General features: G+C 30.5%; 1 protein-coding gene across 2 annotated transcripts in view; it reads left to right on the top strand.

Annotated features, from left to right (window-relative positions):
- Positions 1-20762, top strand: part of LOC111633912 (receptor expression-enhancing protein 5-like) — a 28149-nt gene that overhangs the window by 3287 nt on the left and 4100 nt on the right. The window contains exons 1-3 of one of the 2 annotated variants that reach the window (XM_023378568.1): positions 3967-4104; positions 13611-13704; positions 17086-17224. In XM_023378568.1, the coding sequence (XP_023234336.1) occupies positions 4053-4104; positions 13611-13704; positions 17086-17224 (285 nt within the window). In that variant the 5' untranslated portion in view covers positions 3967-4052. Of the gene's footprint in view, positions 1-3966; positions 4105-13610; positions 13705-17085; positions 17225-20762 lie in introns of those variants that run through there. The other variant, XM_023378567.1, reaches the window with a different exon arrangement.

The raw sequence follows: 20762 nt of genomic DNA, 5'->3' as shown, positions 1-20762 counted from the left end.
TTAACAAACAAAAAGTACCAGTATACACGTACGAGATCTTATTTAAGTTGATTCTTATGTAATTTGTATTTATAACAGCAATTTTAAGCTTTTAAACCACTTAACACTGGGCTTACGGTTTCATGCTTGAACAGCAGGCTAGCTGCCTAAACTTTTTCAAGTTTTCTTCTTGTGTTTAACATCGAAACAGGAACCAGGTCTCTTAAAAAGCGTCTCCAGAAGCACCTCCCTTGTAAATTGCCCAGATATATTGTTTTATTCTATCAATCTAATTAAAAAAAATAAAAGTGAACTCGCATAGAAATCGAGGAGAATGGTAAAGCAATTTACGTTCGCATCTAACCTGGTCACAAAGATTACCTCCCAATAATTCCGTCTGTTTCCGTTGCAATAATATTCTAATTAATAACTTATTAGTGAACTTAGAACTATTAAAATGCTTGATCATTCAACAAAATGGTTACGAAAATAAGTCGTCATAAATCACTAAAACAGAAGTTACATTTGATGATTAAATCTAATACAGTTATTTAAAAAATCAGCTGTATTAAATAACAATAATGATCATTTTCTGTAATAGAAATTTTACATTTTTACTTTTTGGGATTACTGTGTTGTTAAAATATAATTTTCCTTTGCTTTAAATTCAATATAACACTATTATTATAACAGACATACAGTACATACGTTGAAAGCTAGTTCTTAAAATTATACAGAAAAATAAATAAAATGACTAAAATAACATTTTCTATCAAAAACAATTTACATGTAGAATTGTGTTTAAAGGCAATTTGGATGTATTGAAATTTAGTTGAAACACAACTAAAAATATTTTGAAAAAATATATTATACCTTATTCATATTGAAAAGAGAGAAATGTGTCAATGGCATTATGCTTCTTTCAGTCATCTATCTCATTTCAAATGATACTAGAAGGTGAGGAAAAGATTATTGTTACTTTTTCTTTAATGCTTTCATTGCCACATACATATCCTTGACAATCCATTGTTTATTCAGTTCCAAGACCAAGGTTGCCTCTTAGACATCTAGTGTCTGTCTTTATACCATATTCCTGTGATATTTTATTGAATGTAGTATAAAGCCCGACATATAATGTACTTTTTTACTCTTTTGGCATTTTTAATTTTTTTATGCTATTTTATATAAAAAAAATAATAATGAATATTAAAATGTATGTAAGAGGCATTGATGTGTGTACTAGGAGTTTTGCATGTCAGGAGAATGAGCAAACATGCAGCAAAAGCAATTAGTCTGTATTTTAAAAAATTTTGATTAACTATTTGATTTCTTTAACTTTACAATTTTAATAAAAGCATAGTACTTGGTTAAAGCATATAAATAAAACTTTAATCAATAAAATTCACCTTCATACTTGGATAATTCATAGTAAAATAAAAAAATACAACTTAATTGTGAATTTTAAGGATAAAATTTTTCCTAATACAGTAGAGCCTCGAAAACTCGGCCTAATGTGGACCGAAGGGTGGCCGAGTTTGTGAAAATGCCGGGTTATCGGGAATGGAGTTAAAAAAACTAAGTATGGGTGTTTCCTTAGAAAATACTGTACTGTATTTGTATATATTGTTTACTTGAGAACACAACAGAGAATAAACTGTCCAAATACCCTTAAACAAAGGAAAGGTACGACCTTTAAAGCACAGAGCCTTTACTACATGAAAATGAAAATTAATGAATACACTGTATACAGTAATTTACCTGATGAGACAGACCCCAGAAAAATACTTTGAGGCATAAAGCTGTCTATAATAAAAATTAATTAAGGATTTTTTTGCCCTGCCATGGTGTGGCCGAGTTATCCGGAGTGCAGAGTTTTCGAGGCTCTACTGTACTCCATGTTTTAATTAAATTTACAAGAATGTTATAAATTAATTCTCAACTAAGTTCCTTTTTGTTTTCTGCAGTAAAGTTGCAAAAAAAAAAACAAAAATTGTATTTTTCAAATATTCTTATGTTTTAATCTTTTGTTTATATATTTCTATAGATATACAATTAGTAGCATTTATTATGTAATTTATAGAATTAATTCGTTTAAATAAAAAAAATAATCAGAAAAATTGCATACAGTTTGCAAGGCTTATGTTATCATTAATAACCAGTTGTATTTTCAGTTAATTATGAAGATAACGATGAATGAGAATAAATTGAATCTCGGTGGTTAGTTGTAAACGATGCTGCACATTACAATGTATTGGTTAGCAGCAATCAAACAATAACAAATGTTTAGAATATTAATTTATAAGCTACTTACAAATTAGATCAGTAATGATGCAAGAGAAAATAATTCCGAATTAAATATTATGTATTTTCTCTTCTGATTTTTAAGCTTTTGTAAATTTTGCATATAGATATATATGGATAAAACAAAATGTTATCATTCGAATCCAACACTTGCCCGAGTTCAAGAATTACTGAATTACTCAGACAATTAATTCTCGGATATTTTATTTAAATGCATTTCGGATCAGAGTTCTCGCCGATCCCTCTTTGGTAAAGGTACAGTCTGCAACAGAGCCTACGCCGATATTTCGGATGCTTTGAAATTAATCGTGGTAACAAATCGTTTTTTAACATTTTGTTCTATTCATCCAAAAAACCCATTTTACGTAGTTATAAAAGTGATTGATTATATCTAGAAAATATTGTTAATTTTAGCATTGTATTAAAAGAAAAACTATTTTATATGTAACACATTTTAGCCTGTTCGAACAGGCCAAAATGTGTTACATATATAGATCTTTATATTCTGTCCTTTCTCACATCTTAGGAATCATCAGTCACAGAGTGGAGTCGACTTCCTCCTAAGGTTGTTCTCCACCCTAAAATGTAAATTTTGCTAAAACTGTATCTTTGGTGGTGTAGCATGAATTAAAAGTGTCATTAAATAAAAAATTCAAGGACAAATATAATTAAATGGTAATTAATTGTATTAGTCCTTGCATTTAATAAGTATTTTCTTTTTTTATCATAATCAACTTCTCTAGGACTTTTGAATACGTAGTTCAGAATAATTTAATATTTTGGCATTCAAAACCAACTAGTTCATTTTTCGTATTGGCAAGAATGCACAACTAGCCAAGCGGCAGTCGTGCAAACTAATGACTGCCAGATTCGAATTGCTGTTCCGAACTGTCAAAGCCACTGGATTAGTGAGGTTCGACCTATATTTGTACGGTGCCTTCCTGTTTGTTACATTTGATATATGTTCATTTTGTGTGTAATTAATAATAAATATAAAAGCATAAGAAATCATTTTTGTTTTTTCTATGCAGCAATTTAAAATTTTATTATAACAGAACTTTTTATTTCAATATTTGCATAAATATATTTAGAATTTGTATTGGTACATACAAAATTTTTTCTCCTGGAAACTGTCTTTTTGGGGAGAAAAAAAATGTCAGTTCCAGGAACAGAAGAAATAACCGAGACTCGTATCCTAATTATACTTTTTGCAGTGATTTATAACAATGAGATATTATCAACCAGGCGTATAAGTAAAGAGGTATTGTTTCTCTATCAGCATTTTGTATAAAGCATTATTGCTTTTTACAGAATGTCCTTAAAATTAACTAGCGCACATCATCAAAATATTTAAATTTTATTTAAATACAGCTAACAGTTTATAAGTTATTATTAATTTAACAATATATATATATTTTAACTATAAATAACATCAAAAACTATTCATGTTAGACAAAAGTAATTTATAATTATTACTTATTATTTGTTGCGATTATAAGTATTTAAATCAAAGTGTAGTCTGAACGGCTAATATTAGTATAGCAATATCTTTTATAACTTTACAAAGGACAGTCATAATGAAAGCATGCATGCTTGTCTTGTATCTAAGACAGTGCTTGAGCTTATGCCAAATAACTTACCATTAAAACAAATCGCAGAATAGCTCTGAAACTATTGGATGTTTTATATATGTTAGAAGTTTTGGCTGCCAACCAGGTTAGCTTTGTGGTCATTTAGTTTTTCATTCAAAGTAAGTTAAACAAAGGTTTAGAATGGGGCTGGATATAGCTTTATTGAAAGAGAAAGCTACAGCATATAATATCGGTAAGCTGTAATTTATTAAAGTACCATAGGTTAAAATATGTCGGTAAATCGATTTCAAATATATTATCAAAACTGTATTAAAATTCTGTTGCAACATAAATTTTTAGTGTTTAATTTTCTTTTTCCTGCTTAATTTAAATTATTAAATCATAAAATGTAGAAAATAGTTTATAAATTGAGAATGTTTGTTTATTAGAATTATAGGTTAATCAAATAATAATGCTTGCTATACGTATAATAAATTAATTATAAACTATATTTTTAACGTTAAGAAATAATATTTGCTTCTAGTATAACGGAACTATTTTAGTATCCTTAATTGCATTCTTATGAATAAAAACTCGAACTTGAGCGTCCTGTACGATTTGGCAAGGTGTATTTGGAATTAGATCTCTATTGAAACAGTTCAGATGAAAAGAGAATAAATATATTGTGCGCGTGTGTATGTATTGCCAAATATATATATAAACTTGAATATATAAAAATTAAAATTATTGCATTGTTAATTGCATTCCTGCATTTAATAATGTAATTTTTTTAATAGATAAAACTGTAATATAGCCACAAAAATTTTGCCTGTGACAGACATCATCTTACTGAAATATTTAATTTTTTCTTTTTCAGTAAATGTTTCTATGTAATTAAAATATTTAAAATTTGTCAAGTTATTTATAGATGATAAAAGCTAGTATTTTCGCATGTTAACTGTTCTTCATCAGGAATTCAATGCACCCGATGAACAGTTAATGTTTGAAAGTATTAGAATTCTAAGAATTTTTGTTTTTTAAGGCTATTAATATTGAAAAAAATTTGTCATGTTTAAGGAGCCAATTATTAAAATTGTAAAGACGTTAAAATATATTATAGGTGTAATCAGAAGAGAGCATTAGTAATACGTGCCTTTCTTAAATAAAAATTACAGATGGCAAATATCATCCACGAATCTTCAAATACTAGAAAGTATCGGAGATTCGAGATCTTGAATATCTAATGTGTAAAACAAAAATTTGTTAGTTAATTAGTTCTTTATACATTTCAGCGCTGTTTGAGCAAATGCAACGAAACTTTCCAAGGACCGTCATTTCATCCAGAAGGTCGACGACTACATTTGGTCGCATTAACTTTAACCCCTCATCCACAAGACCCTTTTTATCCGACCGGCGAAATGGTGGCATTTAAATAGGAAAATTACTTCGACAAAGTTACCGGCAAACACAAGATATGTTTTTAGGGGTGCTAAGTTTAAATATTTATTCCATTTTTTTGCACAATTTGGTTGGCTGATTATCATTTCATATTTGGCTGTAAAATGGTACATTATAGTTAACATTAGAAAAAATTTGGATGCGTTGAATTATCTTCTCATGCAGTTGAAGCTAATTAATACTTTCTCTTGAAAAAAAAAAATTGATTTCCATTCATCTGACTAATGAAATTGCACCATTCTATATCATCTGTCTATTGCAGGAGTACTACGGAGTTGTCCAAGATGCCAAGCGTGAATCTTCAGTCTGTTTGCCTCAATCTGATCATTCAGTTGCTTTTTTGTTATATGAATTTAAATAAGATCGATTTGGTTTTTTCCTCTTCAAAATAATTTTCTGTTCAAGTGTTTATTGAAATAAATAAAGCTAACAACTTCATTTAATTTGTGAGTCTTGTATATTACACGTCTAATTAATAACTGAGGAATAAAATATATTGTAGCACTTTGTTTTCAAATTTTTGATGATCTATTGCACGTGATTCCATATTTTTATAGCAACAAAATATATTTTCTGTCCAGTAACCAGATAACATTTTGAAAATTGAAATTTATTTTTCTGTTCTAAGAGATTTATAGTGATGACTAATGGTGTTTGTGATGACTAATTGATGAATAAACGTGAGTAATGGAGATTATAAAACATTGAGGTCAAAGATGGCGTTTAGCTATAAAACGTATATTAACTTGGATACGTACAGCATGGTATTTGAGGTATATCTTTAGTTTATATAGGTGCAATATATATCAATATTGGTATAGTCTGAGAAAGTTATTTGCATCACTTATGATTTCTGAATCTGGATGTTTTAATTCATTTCTCTAAATAATTATACTGTATAGTATTTTTGCCTTGGTGATTGATTTATATAGCTTTTTAATAATGTTTTTGTTGTAAATTCTTTTGCTGACGGATTCTTAATGTGGGTTTAGTTCAGTATAATTTATCATCGATGAAAAATTCAAAGTATTTTATATATACGTTTCCGTTGATACAATATTCAGATATATAACAGGATTTATAGAGAGGATGTAGATTATTCTTGTTAATAAGTAATAGTGGGTTTTATTATTATATTTAACCAGCTGTTATAGTTATTACTTATCAGTTTTACAGAGAAAGTTATTTGTCATTGTTTCTCTCTTGAATTTTTATGGGATATATTACATGTGAGATATTGTAATAAATATTAATGATTGTCTAGGTAATACATAAAAAATTTCATAAATATTGTATTTCCTCAATTAAGCCCTGAGGGGGTTATTTTTAAAACACGCATATCTGCAGGGTTTATTACCTTGAAACAAGATTAGTGAGTAAAAATTGAAAGAAATACTATACTCGTACATTTTCCAAACTATCAAAACCATTTATTGAGTGTCTTTATGGGTTATGACTACATTTTGAAATAATTTCTGTCAACCTGATTCAGTTTATTTCCAGTTTAATTATTTCATTGTCATTTGTGTCTGCTTTCATATTGTAGGAATTAAGATCGTGACTGTCATCTTCTGGTTCAAACTTGCCGTCTCTTTTGGAAAGACGAGTGTGACCAGAGTTTTCTTAATTATCCTTTGACTTATAGGTTCTTGATTTAAAACTTGATTGCAACTTTCCATGCTCGATATTTGACTCGTGATCATAAAACTACTTAAAGCTAAAAAAAATCGAAATGTGGGGTGGGGGAGGAGAAATTAGAAGGATCAACGTTAGAGAGGTACTGTACTTCTAAGCCCAAAATGTTGATATAGTATTGTTGTATTTGTAAACATAAAATGTGGATGGTACAGTGTTGGACAATCTTTCTTTTTTGTTGTCAAATTTTTTTTATTCAGTTGTCTTGACCTTGTATATACTTTGGAGTTAATTGAATTAGTTTTCTTCTTATGAAGAAGGTCATAGTGTAAGGCAGGGATGGACAACCTTTTCTGCGTAAGGACTGCATTTCAAAACTTTTGAACTGACGCAGGCTGCATACAAGATAAAAGAGGGGGGAAATGCTGGTAAATTGCAATTATTTATTCATATATAATTATAAATTAGAATAGGTATACTTAATTTCCAATTCTTCCTGCAGTAAGACATGAGGCTAGAAACGGCAGTGGGCAGAGTCTGGGAAGCCTCACCTCCTATCACTCTCTTCATGAAAACTTAAAGAAATGACACATATAAACAGTTTTATTCCTTTATTTTGCACAAAATGCATGGAAAAAAAGATCTAGTAACAAGTTGCATAACTTTTCCAGCTGATGAAATTTGAAAAAAAAACAAAAAAACGTTTATATTATTAATTATTGTAAAATAGCAAAAAGCTTAATTTTGATGGTATTGGTCAGTTTTATTTTTAAAAAAATGTAAATGCTAATAACAAGTATAATGTACATAAAGTCCAACTCACAAGATATGATGTGATACCCCTCCATCTCCCCCATCTCCTAAAGTTTAACAATCAAAATATAACAGCATCAATGCCCCATTCACACAAAGCCACTATGCCAAATTTTGTTTCTTCATCTTTACCCAATCCTGAGATATTAAACAAAATAGACACCAACATGCACATGCTATCACATATCCATTAAATTTTTCTCGTTTTGTTGTTTTTGGGTTCAGGAGGTCTGAAAATGTGAAGATTTGCAAAAAACTAAGAGGGTTGAGTTTGACATGATTCCAATAATTCCCTTGTTATGTATATTTTATGTATACATAATTGCCAAGAAAAAAACTTACTGATTACCTAACTTATTATTCCATTCTCTCTGTCTTTTTGAGGCTTATTATTGCACTTCCAAATGCACCAGATGACAGTTCGTCATAATATGTAATGCTAAATTGAAAATTTGTGTATGTATTCTGAAGTGAATTTGAAAAGGATAACACCAAAATGGCAGCTTCCAGAAAGTTTTCTCTCTCTCTCTCTGGCTTCAGCCTTGTGATATCATGTCCACTATTTTATGTTATAACTTCCTTGCTTCTTATCAAGTCTTATTTCTGAACACAAATACACCTTTAAAAAAGATGAATACCCCTTTCTTCCATCCATTGGAATAATTAAATGAACACCTTGTTTAGGTATTCATTTAATTATTCTAAAATAGTTTGTCTTATTCTGGAAGTTATAATTTATTCTGCAATTTATAGAGAGTTTGAGTCAAATGCTTTTCATAAGTCAATAAAAATACTTGTTATAAGTGAGTTGTCTAGGTTTGTTCCAATTGATGCCATTATCATTTTGTTTCTTGTAAGAGTACTGTATACCATTTTCCCAAAGCCAAACAGGCTTACATAAGTAACATATTGCTCATCGGTAATATGCAAAGGTATTGGGAGCATTTTATGAGAAATGTTCAAGTGTTTCACCACCTAATAAGAGAACTCTCATATCTCGTAAAACATTTTTGGGAAGTAGGAATTGTCTTTCTTTGACAAAAAGTGCAGTGAATGACAATGTTAAATGATGATAAAATAGATGTGTGGACAAAATGATGCTTTTTCCAATCAAAAGTTTATGGAAACTTTCCATTCAGATGGATTATCTTATGGTAGGATGCAGAAAGCTATGAGAGAAACTACAGTTACATCCATATTGTCTTACCTTAAATCTGAGAAAGTTTGTGCTTGTATTCATGAAAACAGAGACATTTTGAACACCTGTGTTAATCATGTCCAATAGGGCATTTTGTTTTGCAATGAAAACATTTTATTCTATTAATAATAATGTTTTTGTTAACAATGGGTGTTTTTTTTAAAACTTAGTTTTAAGTTGGCAGGACAACTTTTTGATCACCTGTGTACAATACTGTGCTTGAAGATGTAGAAGACTATTTTGAGGATATGACTGAAGAAGAGTTAATAACTGAAAGGGATTTACACAAAATATTCATGAAAAATTAAGTCCAAAAAAGCAGTGTTACACAAAATTAGCATTCTATCAGATATTAGGCCTGGACTTGGGTCACGTAAGTGTAATTCCTGTGACTTAACAGAAAGAGAAAAGAAAAAAGATACAAAAAAAAATTTTAAATGACACTTATTTAAGCACAAATCAACAATAATATTTATTAAGTCAAACTGTAATATATAAAATAACAACAAGAATAATTATAAACAAGAAGTTAGTAGTAACATAACACATGTATATATATTTCAATTATTCAAACACCAAGTAAAATCAATTATGTATAAGAAAAACAATCAATTAAAAAAAGGAGGGTTTCCAACTTGGGACTTACAACTAACTTAATCTAATCTCCACCAAGATCGACTAAATCTAATTTTAAAAAATCTACTATACAACCTCTCTTATAAGTTAAGCACTTAATAGTCATCCATAAAGGACTGCCAGATGATTCTCTGTTCAAACGTAGATCGCCACTTTGAGACTTGTACTCTCAAAGTTCACTTTCAGGAGCTACATTTCACTGTTGAATTGGCATGTTGTCTTTCATCTGGCAGTTTATGATGATACAAAAAGCGTGATGCCACACTATTCTATTTACATAAGTTTTAGAGTTACAGGATCAGTCCCGTACATTATTGAATGTTCATTTAATTTTGAATTGAGTTTTTGGGGTTTAGGGTGTTTCTGTCCTTAAAACACAATAAAACCTCCCCAAAAAAGAAAAATAATAATTAAAAATAATGCCCAAAACACAAAATAACGATTGGACTTTGATTCCTTACAAACAGTCCATCATGCTGTCAGTCAGGCTTTGAATAACATTGTGACTAATGTTATGGTATACACAATCACTTCTTTCAGATTCCATTCTGTTGAAGGCCATTTTTTTTTTTTTTAAATTCAAGAGCCGTGAGATACTACATATTTTCAATTGGTTGCAATCTGGTGAATTTCCAGTCCAATCCAGCACTTTTATTTCCAGTTCCAAGAAGACACCTTTGCATCCAGAAGAGCAAATTTTTGAGTATTTGTTTGATGCTTTAAAAATATTAAACAATGTTAAAACCAAAAATGTGCACTTACCTGTGTAGGTGTATGGCAAGGTGCCAAATCTTGTTGGAAAATAAATTGATCCAACCCAAATGGATCTCTGGCTGTATCAGTGACATAATGTCTAATGACAGTGTCATATTGGCTCAAATTTGTTGTTCCAACCATAAAATAAAACCTTTCAATGCCATTGAAGGTGATGAAAACCAAGTTATTAGTGAAGGAGCACACCTTTTGGACCATGCGATGCTTTGACTAATAGCCTTTATCCACTTTTCAACATACAACTAGTTCCAAGTGATTTACTGCAAATGGTTTTCGTATGAAAATACGACATGCTGTCATTATTCCATTGTCAAATTGTGATGTTCAGCTTATGCCAATTTTGCCTACATTTTCTGTGTAAGTAATGGTTTCTTGGGCTTTATGTACAAAAATTCCTGATTTATAGTCTGATGCAAGTCAACTTCTTGTTCATAAGTCTCATTCATGCTTTGCACTCCATTATCAATTTTGTAGACTTAGCAAATTGTGTATTTTTGGTTTGAACAGCAAAGAACTTTGTTAAGAGTATCTCACTCACCATGGAGTTAATTATTCAAGTTTCCAAATGTCTTAAGCTTTGAATTGTTGCAGTTAACACTAGAACAGGAATTTCAGTTACATTCAGATGACCTCTGTGTGTAATTTTAGTGCATTTCTTTCTAGATATCACCTCAGACATCGTAGGCATAATATGAATTGTCAACAACGATTAGAAACTTGAATGTGGTGTACAGACAAACCTGAAGAATGACAGAGGTCTTATCAAGATGATGAAGATTTTTAGCAATTGCTTGGTGTCTTATGATGTAGATTGTATTGTTCACATCTTTTTGCAGTATTGCAGTTAGTGTCTTGATAAAAATGGTGGAGTCTTATAAATTTTTGCGACAGACCACCATGTACCATAATGGATAGAGTACTTGATTCTCTATCCATTATGGTTCCACTTTAACTTATCTATAGTCTACTGTATGTTTAGCCTGCTGCAAGCTAGGCAATGCCATCACTTTCAATATGACATCAGAGGCCATTTTTATTGTCATGTGACTGTTTTTCTTTGACGATCTGGCAATGTTGCTGTTTGTGATGTAGTTATACAGAACCAATGAATGTTTCGTCTACCCCTTTATAAAGTATTGCTCAGTAATTTGTTTTGTAAATGACTATGGCCTGTGAAAACGATATGCCGATGTTGGCCTCGGCTGCTTCCATTTGTTGTCTGTTTAGCAGAAATGTAATAAATAAATGTGAAATCAGGGAACTGAAAGATTTATAAACTTCAATAAAATCAATGAAATAATTTAAGTTCTTACATCTATGAAAATCTATCAAACGACATTCTTAGTACTTGATTGCGTAATGTTCTCTCAATTAGTTGTATTTCCTTTGGAATTAGCACACGGTTACTGTTGAGAACAAATCATGCAGGAACTCTCTTTTTGATAGAAAAAGTAGTTTATTTTCTATAATTTATAAAGGATATGCATAACATATCGGCAAAAAATTATGTAAGAAATTACAAAATGTATTAAAATATATTTAACATATGCATACAAAAGTTTTTTCAAAAAATATAATTATATAAAAATTATAATAGTGAGAACTGAAACGACTAATTATTAAAACCTTCGTGTAAAATAAGTAAAACTGAAATATATTTTTAAAAAATAAATAAATAAAAGAATGTAATAAAATGTTGTAAAAATAATAAGAGGATATACCTGTAAAAATAAATATAATTTTGTTAAAATGTATAAAAAGGTAGTAAAACACACAAACCTTAAAATTAATTAAAACTGGTTAAAAATAAGGTGAAAGGGCATTCACTGTACGTTTATCAGAAAGTCTATTTTGTACGATACAGTGAATTAAAATGGGATGGGGAAGAAGAACATCTTAAAATAGACACGCTTATTTTTGTAGTTCTGGGAGAACTGAGGAGTTGGGATTCGCCCACCCATTTGCTGGGAAAGGTCCAAGAGAGAGTTGATACGACCATTTATGCTGACTATCTCCTAACAAACATCCTTCATCCACAGTTCACTGATAAAACTATTCAGAGAGCAGATTGATGAAGCCTTGAAATATGCCAGTAGTTTTAAGATATCAGGCATGGATTTAGTATTCCAAATCCATGCCTGATATCAAGCAACTGTCAGGCAAAAGCAGGCCTTCTCAATTACCTTTTTGGGTAATTCCTTACTATGTCTGTCAAGCCTTTTAATCTGGTGGCTTTCCTTGCAAGGTTTAGATTCAGAAACCACAGTTCTCGTTACCCAGCTGCATAAAGTTGCAGCTTCATCGGCCTAGTTTGAATGGCTTCTTCAATTCAAACTAAGAAACCCATAATGCTTCCGTATTTGTGGCTGTGTTTAGCTGTTTAAACAAATGTACGGCCGTGGCACCGAGCTAGATATTTAAAGCCAGTTACAACTTATATATTTGTTTTTGCAAGGTATTGAGCAACTTTAAATTTTTGTTAATACTGTATTTTGAATTTTCATTTTATATTTTTATAAATTTTACTACTTAATCTTAATTCTAACATTATCCACATGTTTCCTTTCATCTCTTTCATGACTTTCATGAGCATTCTGGCTCATGCTACTTTTTTCCTGCATGGACTATAGTTGAATCATATTTGTATATGTTAGTTTCTGTTTGCCTTAAGTGTTCATTCAATTGATAATAATCATCAGTTTTTAATAAAATATGTAAACTGTGTTTGTTGTTTAATTCATAGTGATTAAATATTATGTATTTTCAACATAATAAACTGTCTTGATTTTTTTTTTGTAGTATATAAACATACAGTATTCATGGTTAGTCATGCTTGTGGTTCAGTATACTGGGCTCCATAATTAATTCTTTTGCCTCAATTTCCTTACTTTATTAGCAAGGTTGCGGTCGAAGTTTTCATCTCTAAAACGTAGTACTTTGAAAGACCAATGTTGTGTTTTAAAAGCGTTTCTTTTAAAACACAACATTGGTCTTTCAAAGTAGATTTTAAGAAAAAAATTAGAAAAGTTCAGTTAATTGGAATGAAAAGACATTTTATAATAATTTTAATGCCATATTGATTTAGAATAAAGAAAAATATGTAGTAAAGTATGAGTGACATTCCTTCTGGTTTGTGATTGAGTAAATATTGGTATTTTAATTATTTTTAAACTGTAAATATATTCAAGATAACGGTTAATAAAAACATAGAATAATGAAATTGATGTAAATTTTTCTTATTTTAGGTGCTGTCTCATTAATTGCCCTATATCTTGTGATTGGTCACGGTGCCCAACTAATATGCAACTGTATTGGATTTCTCTATCCTGCCTATGCATCGTAAGTCTTATTTCATTTCGTATTTTATTAACTGAGAGATAATAATATGCACAATATCACAAGTGGAAAGTTACTGATAGATTTTAAATTTTTTATAATAATTCATATAGCACAAACAAAAAATCAGCAACTTACGCCAGTATTTATTTCAAATATCAAGCAGCCAGACTTTTTATTGGGCTATAAGGCTAAATAATTACTAAGCAATTTGGCATGAGGCAGGCCACCATCTCTCATTACATGTAATAATTATAAATAAATAAACAAGAGATGTCAACCTTGCAGTTTGACTCCTGCCAAATTGCTTAGTGATTTTTTTAGCTGTATAGCGTGATAACAGATCCGGCTGTTCGTTTGGTATTAAAAATATCATCAATCATAATAAATATAAATAGATATAAACTTAGTGCAATCTAACATCACATTAAAATAGTTAAAGCAAAGCTAGAATAGTTTTCCTTTCACTCACTCAACTTTATCTTCTATTGTTTGAGCCTGTTGGTAAGTCTTTTCATTCAGAAAGTCCATATGCAACCAATAGAAATTTATTTAATTAAAGATATTCGGTATGAAGGAATTAAAGGAGGTCAGATAGTACAGTTTATCTCGTGGATAAATTGTATATTATGTTTTCTTTGTGCAGTTGATGAATAAACACTTTCTGTGATATTTCATTGTCCTTTGATCATTTACATTAAATTTATTAATGAGGGGAAAATGAATTGCTACGTTGCAAGTCAGTGTTTCTGAATATAAATTTAGAAACTAGCATTGTAACGTTGTTAACAAATTTAATCTCGATCTGTGAACATCCAAGAGAAAAATGTTGCCATAACATTTTGATACCAGAGTTGAAAGCATGACGGAGGCTTTAGATTTGAACAATATTAGAATAAGTAACTAAATAACATGACTATTTTATCTATAATTAAATATATGAATAAGAGAAGTAACTGAAAGAAAGTAATGAACATGAAACAGAATGTGAATAAATACATAGAAATATTTTTATATTAAATGTATTTATTTAATTTTATACGGAGTGTATGAAGTGCCATCGTCTGAGGAATATTTTAACTGTTTTACATTTAGAGGCGGACAGTCTGTAAAGAAAGGTCTACTCTGCCGTGAAATTTGTTAATTCCTCAAATGTGCATTTGAAAGGACTGGATTGGAATAAAGACACATTTGTATGTATTGTCTTGAGGAATGTTTTTAAAGGATTTTTTGTATTATAATAACAGGTTTTACTGACAGGATGATTGAAATCTTACTGGAAAATCATTATAGCAAGGGCACATTTCTGTATATTTGATTACTTCAGTTTCTATAATAGATACACATAAGGGGAATATAAAAAAGTGTCGTCATTATATGCTATAACTCTAAAATATTGTAACACATCTATTTAGTGCCAGATTAAGCTTCTACTGGGTCCTTGACAAAATTTGGATTGGGGCTCCATTTAATAAGTTGCTTCTGAAGTAGTGTCGCTTAAAGATTTTTTATTAATAATAGAGAATACAAAAATTAATACATGCACAGTATGCATATTTGGAGTTATCATGTATACAAGCACACTATACTGGTATGGTATGTAACACCGAATCTGATTTTATTACTTTATCAATTATTATGATTACATTTATTTTTTTAATTTTATTATTATTATTTTTTTTTTCTCTACTGGAGGCGGGCTTCTCCGAATTACAGGCCCTAGACATTTGTCTTGTTCGTCTATTGGTTAATCCGACCCCGCATCTATTGAAATAATAAACAGAACTCATCAAATATAAATGTAATAAAAACACATATTATTTCATATGCAATACCATATTATAACTTAATGTCATTACAAATTTCTTGCTGACAATAACTGTAGATTTTATGTTGCGTGAAGCCTGATGATGACCTATTAAATAGGTTGAAAATATTTGCAATTAAAATATTGTTTTACTAGTAATAAAAATTTACACCATTAAATCTATTGATGCAAAATTTTGATCTCGTGCTGCATATAACAATACAGTAGAGTCCCGGAAATTTTATTCTCGATAACTTCACATTCCGTAAAACTCTCCATCTCACAGAAAAAACAAGTTACTTGTAATCTAATTTCCTTTTGTGTAGCTTTTTATAAATTAGACACCCAAGTAAAACAAATAATTGTATTTTTCAAATAAACTTTTGTTTGTCTCCTTTATAATAAATGAATTTATCTATTTCTAAGTAAAAATTGAAAGTGTCTTTAGAAGTAATTTTTTTAAATATCCTTAAATATACTTGTATATTTAAGGATTGGGCCACGAGTATATATATACTTGTGGCTCAAAACTCCATGATTTCTTACAATGTGGCCCGGAGAAACAAAAAAGGTTGGACACCCTGTTTTAGACTGTACAAAAATATTTTACACAGATATAAACCAAACAAAAATAGAATACAAAGTTTCATTTCTGATAGTCATAAATCTGAAGCGCATACTCTGGAATACACGTGAAATATGCCAGAAAGCCTACTTCCATGGCATGATGTATATGAGGAGCAGCCCGGTGCATAGGTCATTATTTTGCTTTTGCTCTATAGCTTTTATTAATTTTAACCAAAAAAAAAACTTAAACTATTTGTCACTTATAAAATGGGTGTACAATTCATATAGTTTTTTCTATAAAACAAACTGTTCGAATACAATATTCTGATCAACTAGATACAATTTAAATACAATTCATAAAAATGACTAAGAAAGCAATCTAAAGTTTATTTATGCTGATTGATTCCCAGATAGCTGTAAATACAATTGTTCCAAACACTTAGTTCGTGGAGTGCATCATGACAGGCAACTTGGCTGGCATTTAGCATCACTAAACAATCGACGCATCAAATTTCAGTATTAGTTTTAACTCTTCACAGTGTGTATCACAGACAGCTATTAAAAGCAAGGAAAATTTTAATGGGACTCAAATATAAGTCAGGACCTAACTAAAGATCAAGAGCTTCCCCCTTTAAAACTTGGATAAAACAAAGACTAATATTCAGGCCAATACAGTATCTAATAATATAATAATTCACTTGAGTTTGCATAAATTAGAACAAATTAACCCTTTTTTAAATTTTTTGCATATTTTCAAAAATTGATTTACAATTTTACTAATGAATAATGATAAGTCATTTAAAATTACATTTTGATAAAATAGATATTAGCTATTTTCCGGCATTTTTCTATGTATGTAAATTTAAAAGCTTATGTTAATAGTATAGGCTGAAGAGTAGAACTTTGAATTTAAATAAACACACAGTTAATTCTGAAATATTAACTCTGTATTTTAATATAATAAATTATATTCTTTTTACTTATATATAATAATTTGTATGTATTTCCAGTATTGTTGCAATAGAAAGCAGTTCCAAAGATGATGATACCAAGTGGCTTACATATTGGGTGGTTTTCGCCGCTTTTAACACCGTCGAATTCTTCTCAGACATCATATTAAATTGGGTTCCTTTCTATTGGTTAACGAAGGTATGTGCATAATAGTTATGTCTAAGATAATTGTTTTGTCAATAATTATTTTAAAGAAACTAAATTTAATATTAATTGATTTTTATTAACCACGTTTATATTCTAGAAAGGGATTTAGTGTTCTCAGAACTTTCCAAGACACTCTCATATATTCACACTGTTTCAGCTGTTTGTTATAAATTTTTTTGAGAATTCTGTAATAATGCCTTTCTGTCCAATGTGATCACTATATTTACGTAAAACTTAGCATATTGTATTTGTAATATTATATTATCAAATAATGCTTTAAGCCAAGCCATTGATCTGTCCTGCATTTACAGCTGTAAAAGGTTTAATTTTTCTGATTCTTTGCAACATAGATTTATATCAGTAGATAAAACAGTCATTTAAACGAAAGGGAAGGTTTGCAGCAAGCAGTAAATGTAGTATGCTTACAAAGTCTAAATTGGCTTAACCTATCTGATGTTGAATATTTTCTTTGTTGCATGTCACTCCACGTTGAATTTTTTTCAATGTTAAGCCTAACACGATCACGCGTTCTAGAAAAATAATAATTGTAGCTATTGTATCATTCCAAATTACTTTATATTTTACACACACAAAATAGACATATTAGGAAATGTAAAAACAAAAACTTTTATTTTAGAAATTAGTTTTAGTGTGATAAATCTCAAAGCGAGGAATGGAACATTGTACGCACTGATAGCATGATTCTACTCGCTTTTTGTTTGCTGAAAAGACTTTACAAACTCTAGTTGGATTTTTTTTCTGTTGGTGATATAAAACTGGAAAAATGCCATTTGGATAAACATAATGGATTTTCACGTGACAGTCAACCATGGTAGGCTATGTGTCTGTTTGTGTGAAACTTTTCCATCACTTCTCTAATAACAGACATATGAAAATCAAGAAATGATATCTGTTTTTTCATATGTTGGCAATACAAAACACAAGCATTATATAGTGCAATATCCATCATATGAAAAAACAGTTTTTTTATACCATTTTACTGTTTTTCTCATGCACAGATAATTGTGTATCACTCCATCACACAGATTGATTCCACTCATATTACAATTATAATCTAAAATACAATTTGACTTCATTATTACATCTCCTTATCTGTTACGTTTACCAGAATCAGAGAATCTGTTGTTACTCGTCATATTTAGAATTGTCACATCTCTTTTATCTTTCCAACAAAACACAGACAATTTATCTTTCTGACAGGTTATAAATTCCCCTTCCTTCAGTTTATGGTCAGGAAAATTTTGTGTCATTCCAATCCGATTTTTTGTTCATGGTTCCACATATGTTTGTTTCTCCAGAAGCGTTTTTGCTAAGGTTGGTGAGGTGAAAAACCTGTCTAAAAAACCCTTGAAATTCTTACCGAGCAACAGTTCTAATAAGGTAAACACAACTTTTTCACCTTGCTCACCTTCAAAACTTCCATATTCCATTGTAGCTCCCATGTAAACTATAAAGTCCCAAACATATCCTGTTCGTGACTCGCAAATTTCAAAGCTTTTTACACCAAAAAGAGCGCACTTGCTCAGTATATATTGTCTAAATCCCAGTCTGCCTTTCCATAACATAAGACTTTCATCTACACAGACATTTTCATCTGGGATGTAAGCATATTTAAACCTGTGGTGTAAATGATCAATAACACTGCATAATTTATGCAGTTTATCATCACTACCTGAGGCTTGATTATTGTCTGTAAAATGCAGACATTACAATAAAAGCAGAAAGCAGATTGCTTGACATTGCACTCGAAAACAATGGTGTAGAAAACATTGTCAATTGTAAAGTACATGCCTAGGCGCAGTTTTATAATGATACTTGTGACCATTATAAGTCCTCTATTACAAATTCCATTATTACAAATTCTCTATTTTCTGGATTTGTTTTTGGTTTCCAGTTCTTTATACAACTATTTTCCTGTAAATCGTCACAGTTTATCAAACTATCACCATACCTGTTCATTTCTTCAACGATCTTGTCCACTAGTTCATCATCAAAAAATATACTAAAACAGTCAATTGGTGTAGCATCCAGGGCTGTGGAGTCACGTAAAAATCTACTGACTCCGACTTTTCATTACCAATCCGACTCTGATTCCGGTTAAAACACCAAAACTCCATGATCCGACTCCACAATCCTGCTAGGGCTGTGGAGTCGCGTAAAAATCTACCGGCTCCGACTTTTCCTTACCATCCGACTCCGACTCCGGCTAAAACACCAAAACTCCACGACTCCGACTCTGGCTAAAACACCAAAACTCCACGACTCCGACTCCACAGCCCTGGTAGCATCACTTCGTAAATTACATTGGATTCCTGCTGGGCCTGTGAAACTGTTTACTTGAGGGCTTCTAAAGTTCGTACAGATCTAACCATTGTCACTACTAAATCGTGGACTTTGTGCACCATTATTTCCTCGAGTATTACTGCGTGATCGGCCTCTATATCCACTTGTCGTCGTATTTTGTGATCAATATTACCACTATCATCTCTTATATTTTCATTTTGTATGTACTCGTTGTTGCTGTCTGATAATTCAGACTCATTGGAACCTAAAATAAATAAATATTTGATCAATTCTGATTTATTCAGAGTGCTCTTTCTCCCAGTCGTTGCCTTGTCAAAACAGAGACGAACTAATAGTCTACTTTCCTTTGTGATTTCTTATAAGCAACTATTCCTAGAATTGCAGTATCCTGCCGTGCAAAAACTAGATAACATAATGGTTCTTTTGATAAGAGTCACTAATTTCGGAACTCCATACAAGTAGCGACATCTGATGTTTAAAAAACATTCCGATGCAGAAACGAATATATTTGGGAACGCCCACGAAGGTCAACTGAAGTCAACACGAAAATATTTGGGAACAACGCGGGACAGGTTAAGGCTCGACATACGTGGTCTACCATCAAAAGAGAAGCTTATGTGGTTGGAGCCGTAGGAAACTTGATACACTGATATTATCTTAAGCCGGATTTACATTTGCATGGATTTGCTGGCACCCATGATGAATTGCACACCACTGCCAGTAAACATTGCATGTTTGACCATAAACTATCATGGCAGTCCATCTGTGATGTGAAGATTTTACTAGTGAAGTTTTGTTTTAATATTAATTATCACTACTATGTATGTATTGTTATTGTGACTGATTAATTAATTAAACACAATTAATTAATTCTTTTAAATTAAAAAATGAAGAAAAAGTGGACTTCAGAAAAGATCATAAAATTTTTAGAAGCATACAAAAAGTATCATTAGGGAAGTGAAGAAAAAATATCTATATGAAATGCTAAATATCAATTTTTCTTTTATCAATAATGTTGCAAAAATTTGACACACTATGGCCAAGTAATTGTAGCAACAATATTGATTGTTTAGATGTACCAAACACTTGAAAACCGAAACCAGCAAAGAAAATTCAACAGTTGTGTAACTGGCAAGAGAACTTTTGCCTGTAAATCCTGACATTATAACTGGTAGCGAATATTGTATTTCATGGATTATATATT

The sequence above is a fragment of the Centruroides sculpturatus genome, unplaced genomic scaffold (genome assembly GCF_000671375.1).
Source record: "Centruroides sculpturatus isolate CEXI.00-Female unplaced genomic scaffold, Cexi_2.0 scaffold903, whole genome shotgun sequence".
In the NCBI taxonomy this organism is placed as follows: domain Eukaryota; kingdom Metazoa; phylum Arthropoda; class Arachnida; order Scorpiones; family Buthidae; genus Centruroides; species Centruroides sculpturatus.
This window is presented reverse-complemented; position numbering and strand designations above follow the sequence as displayed.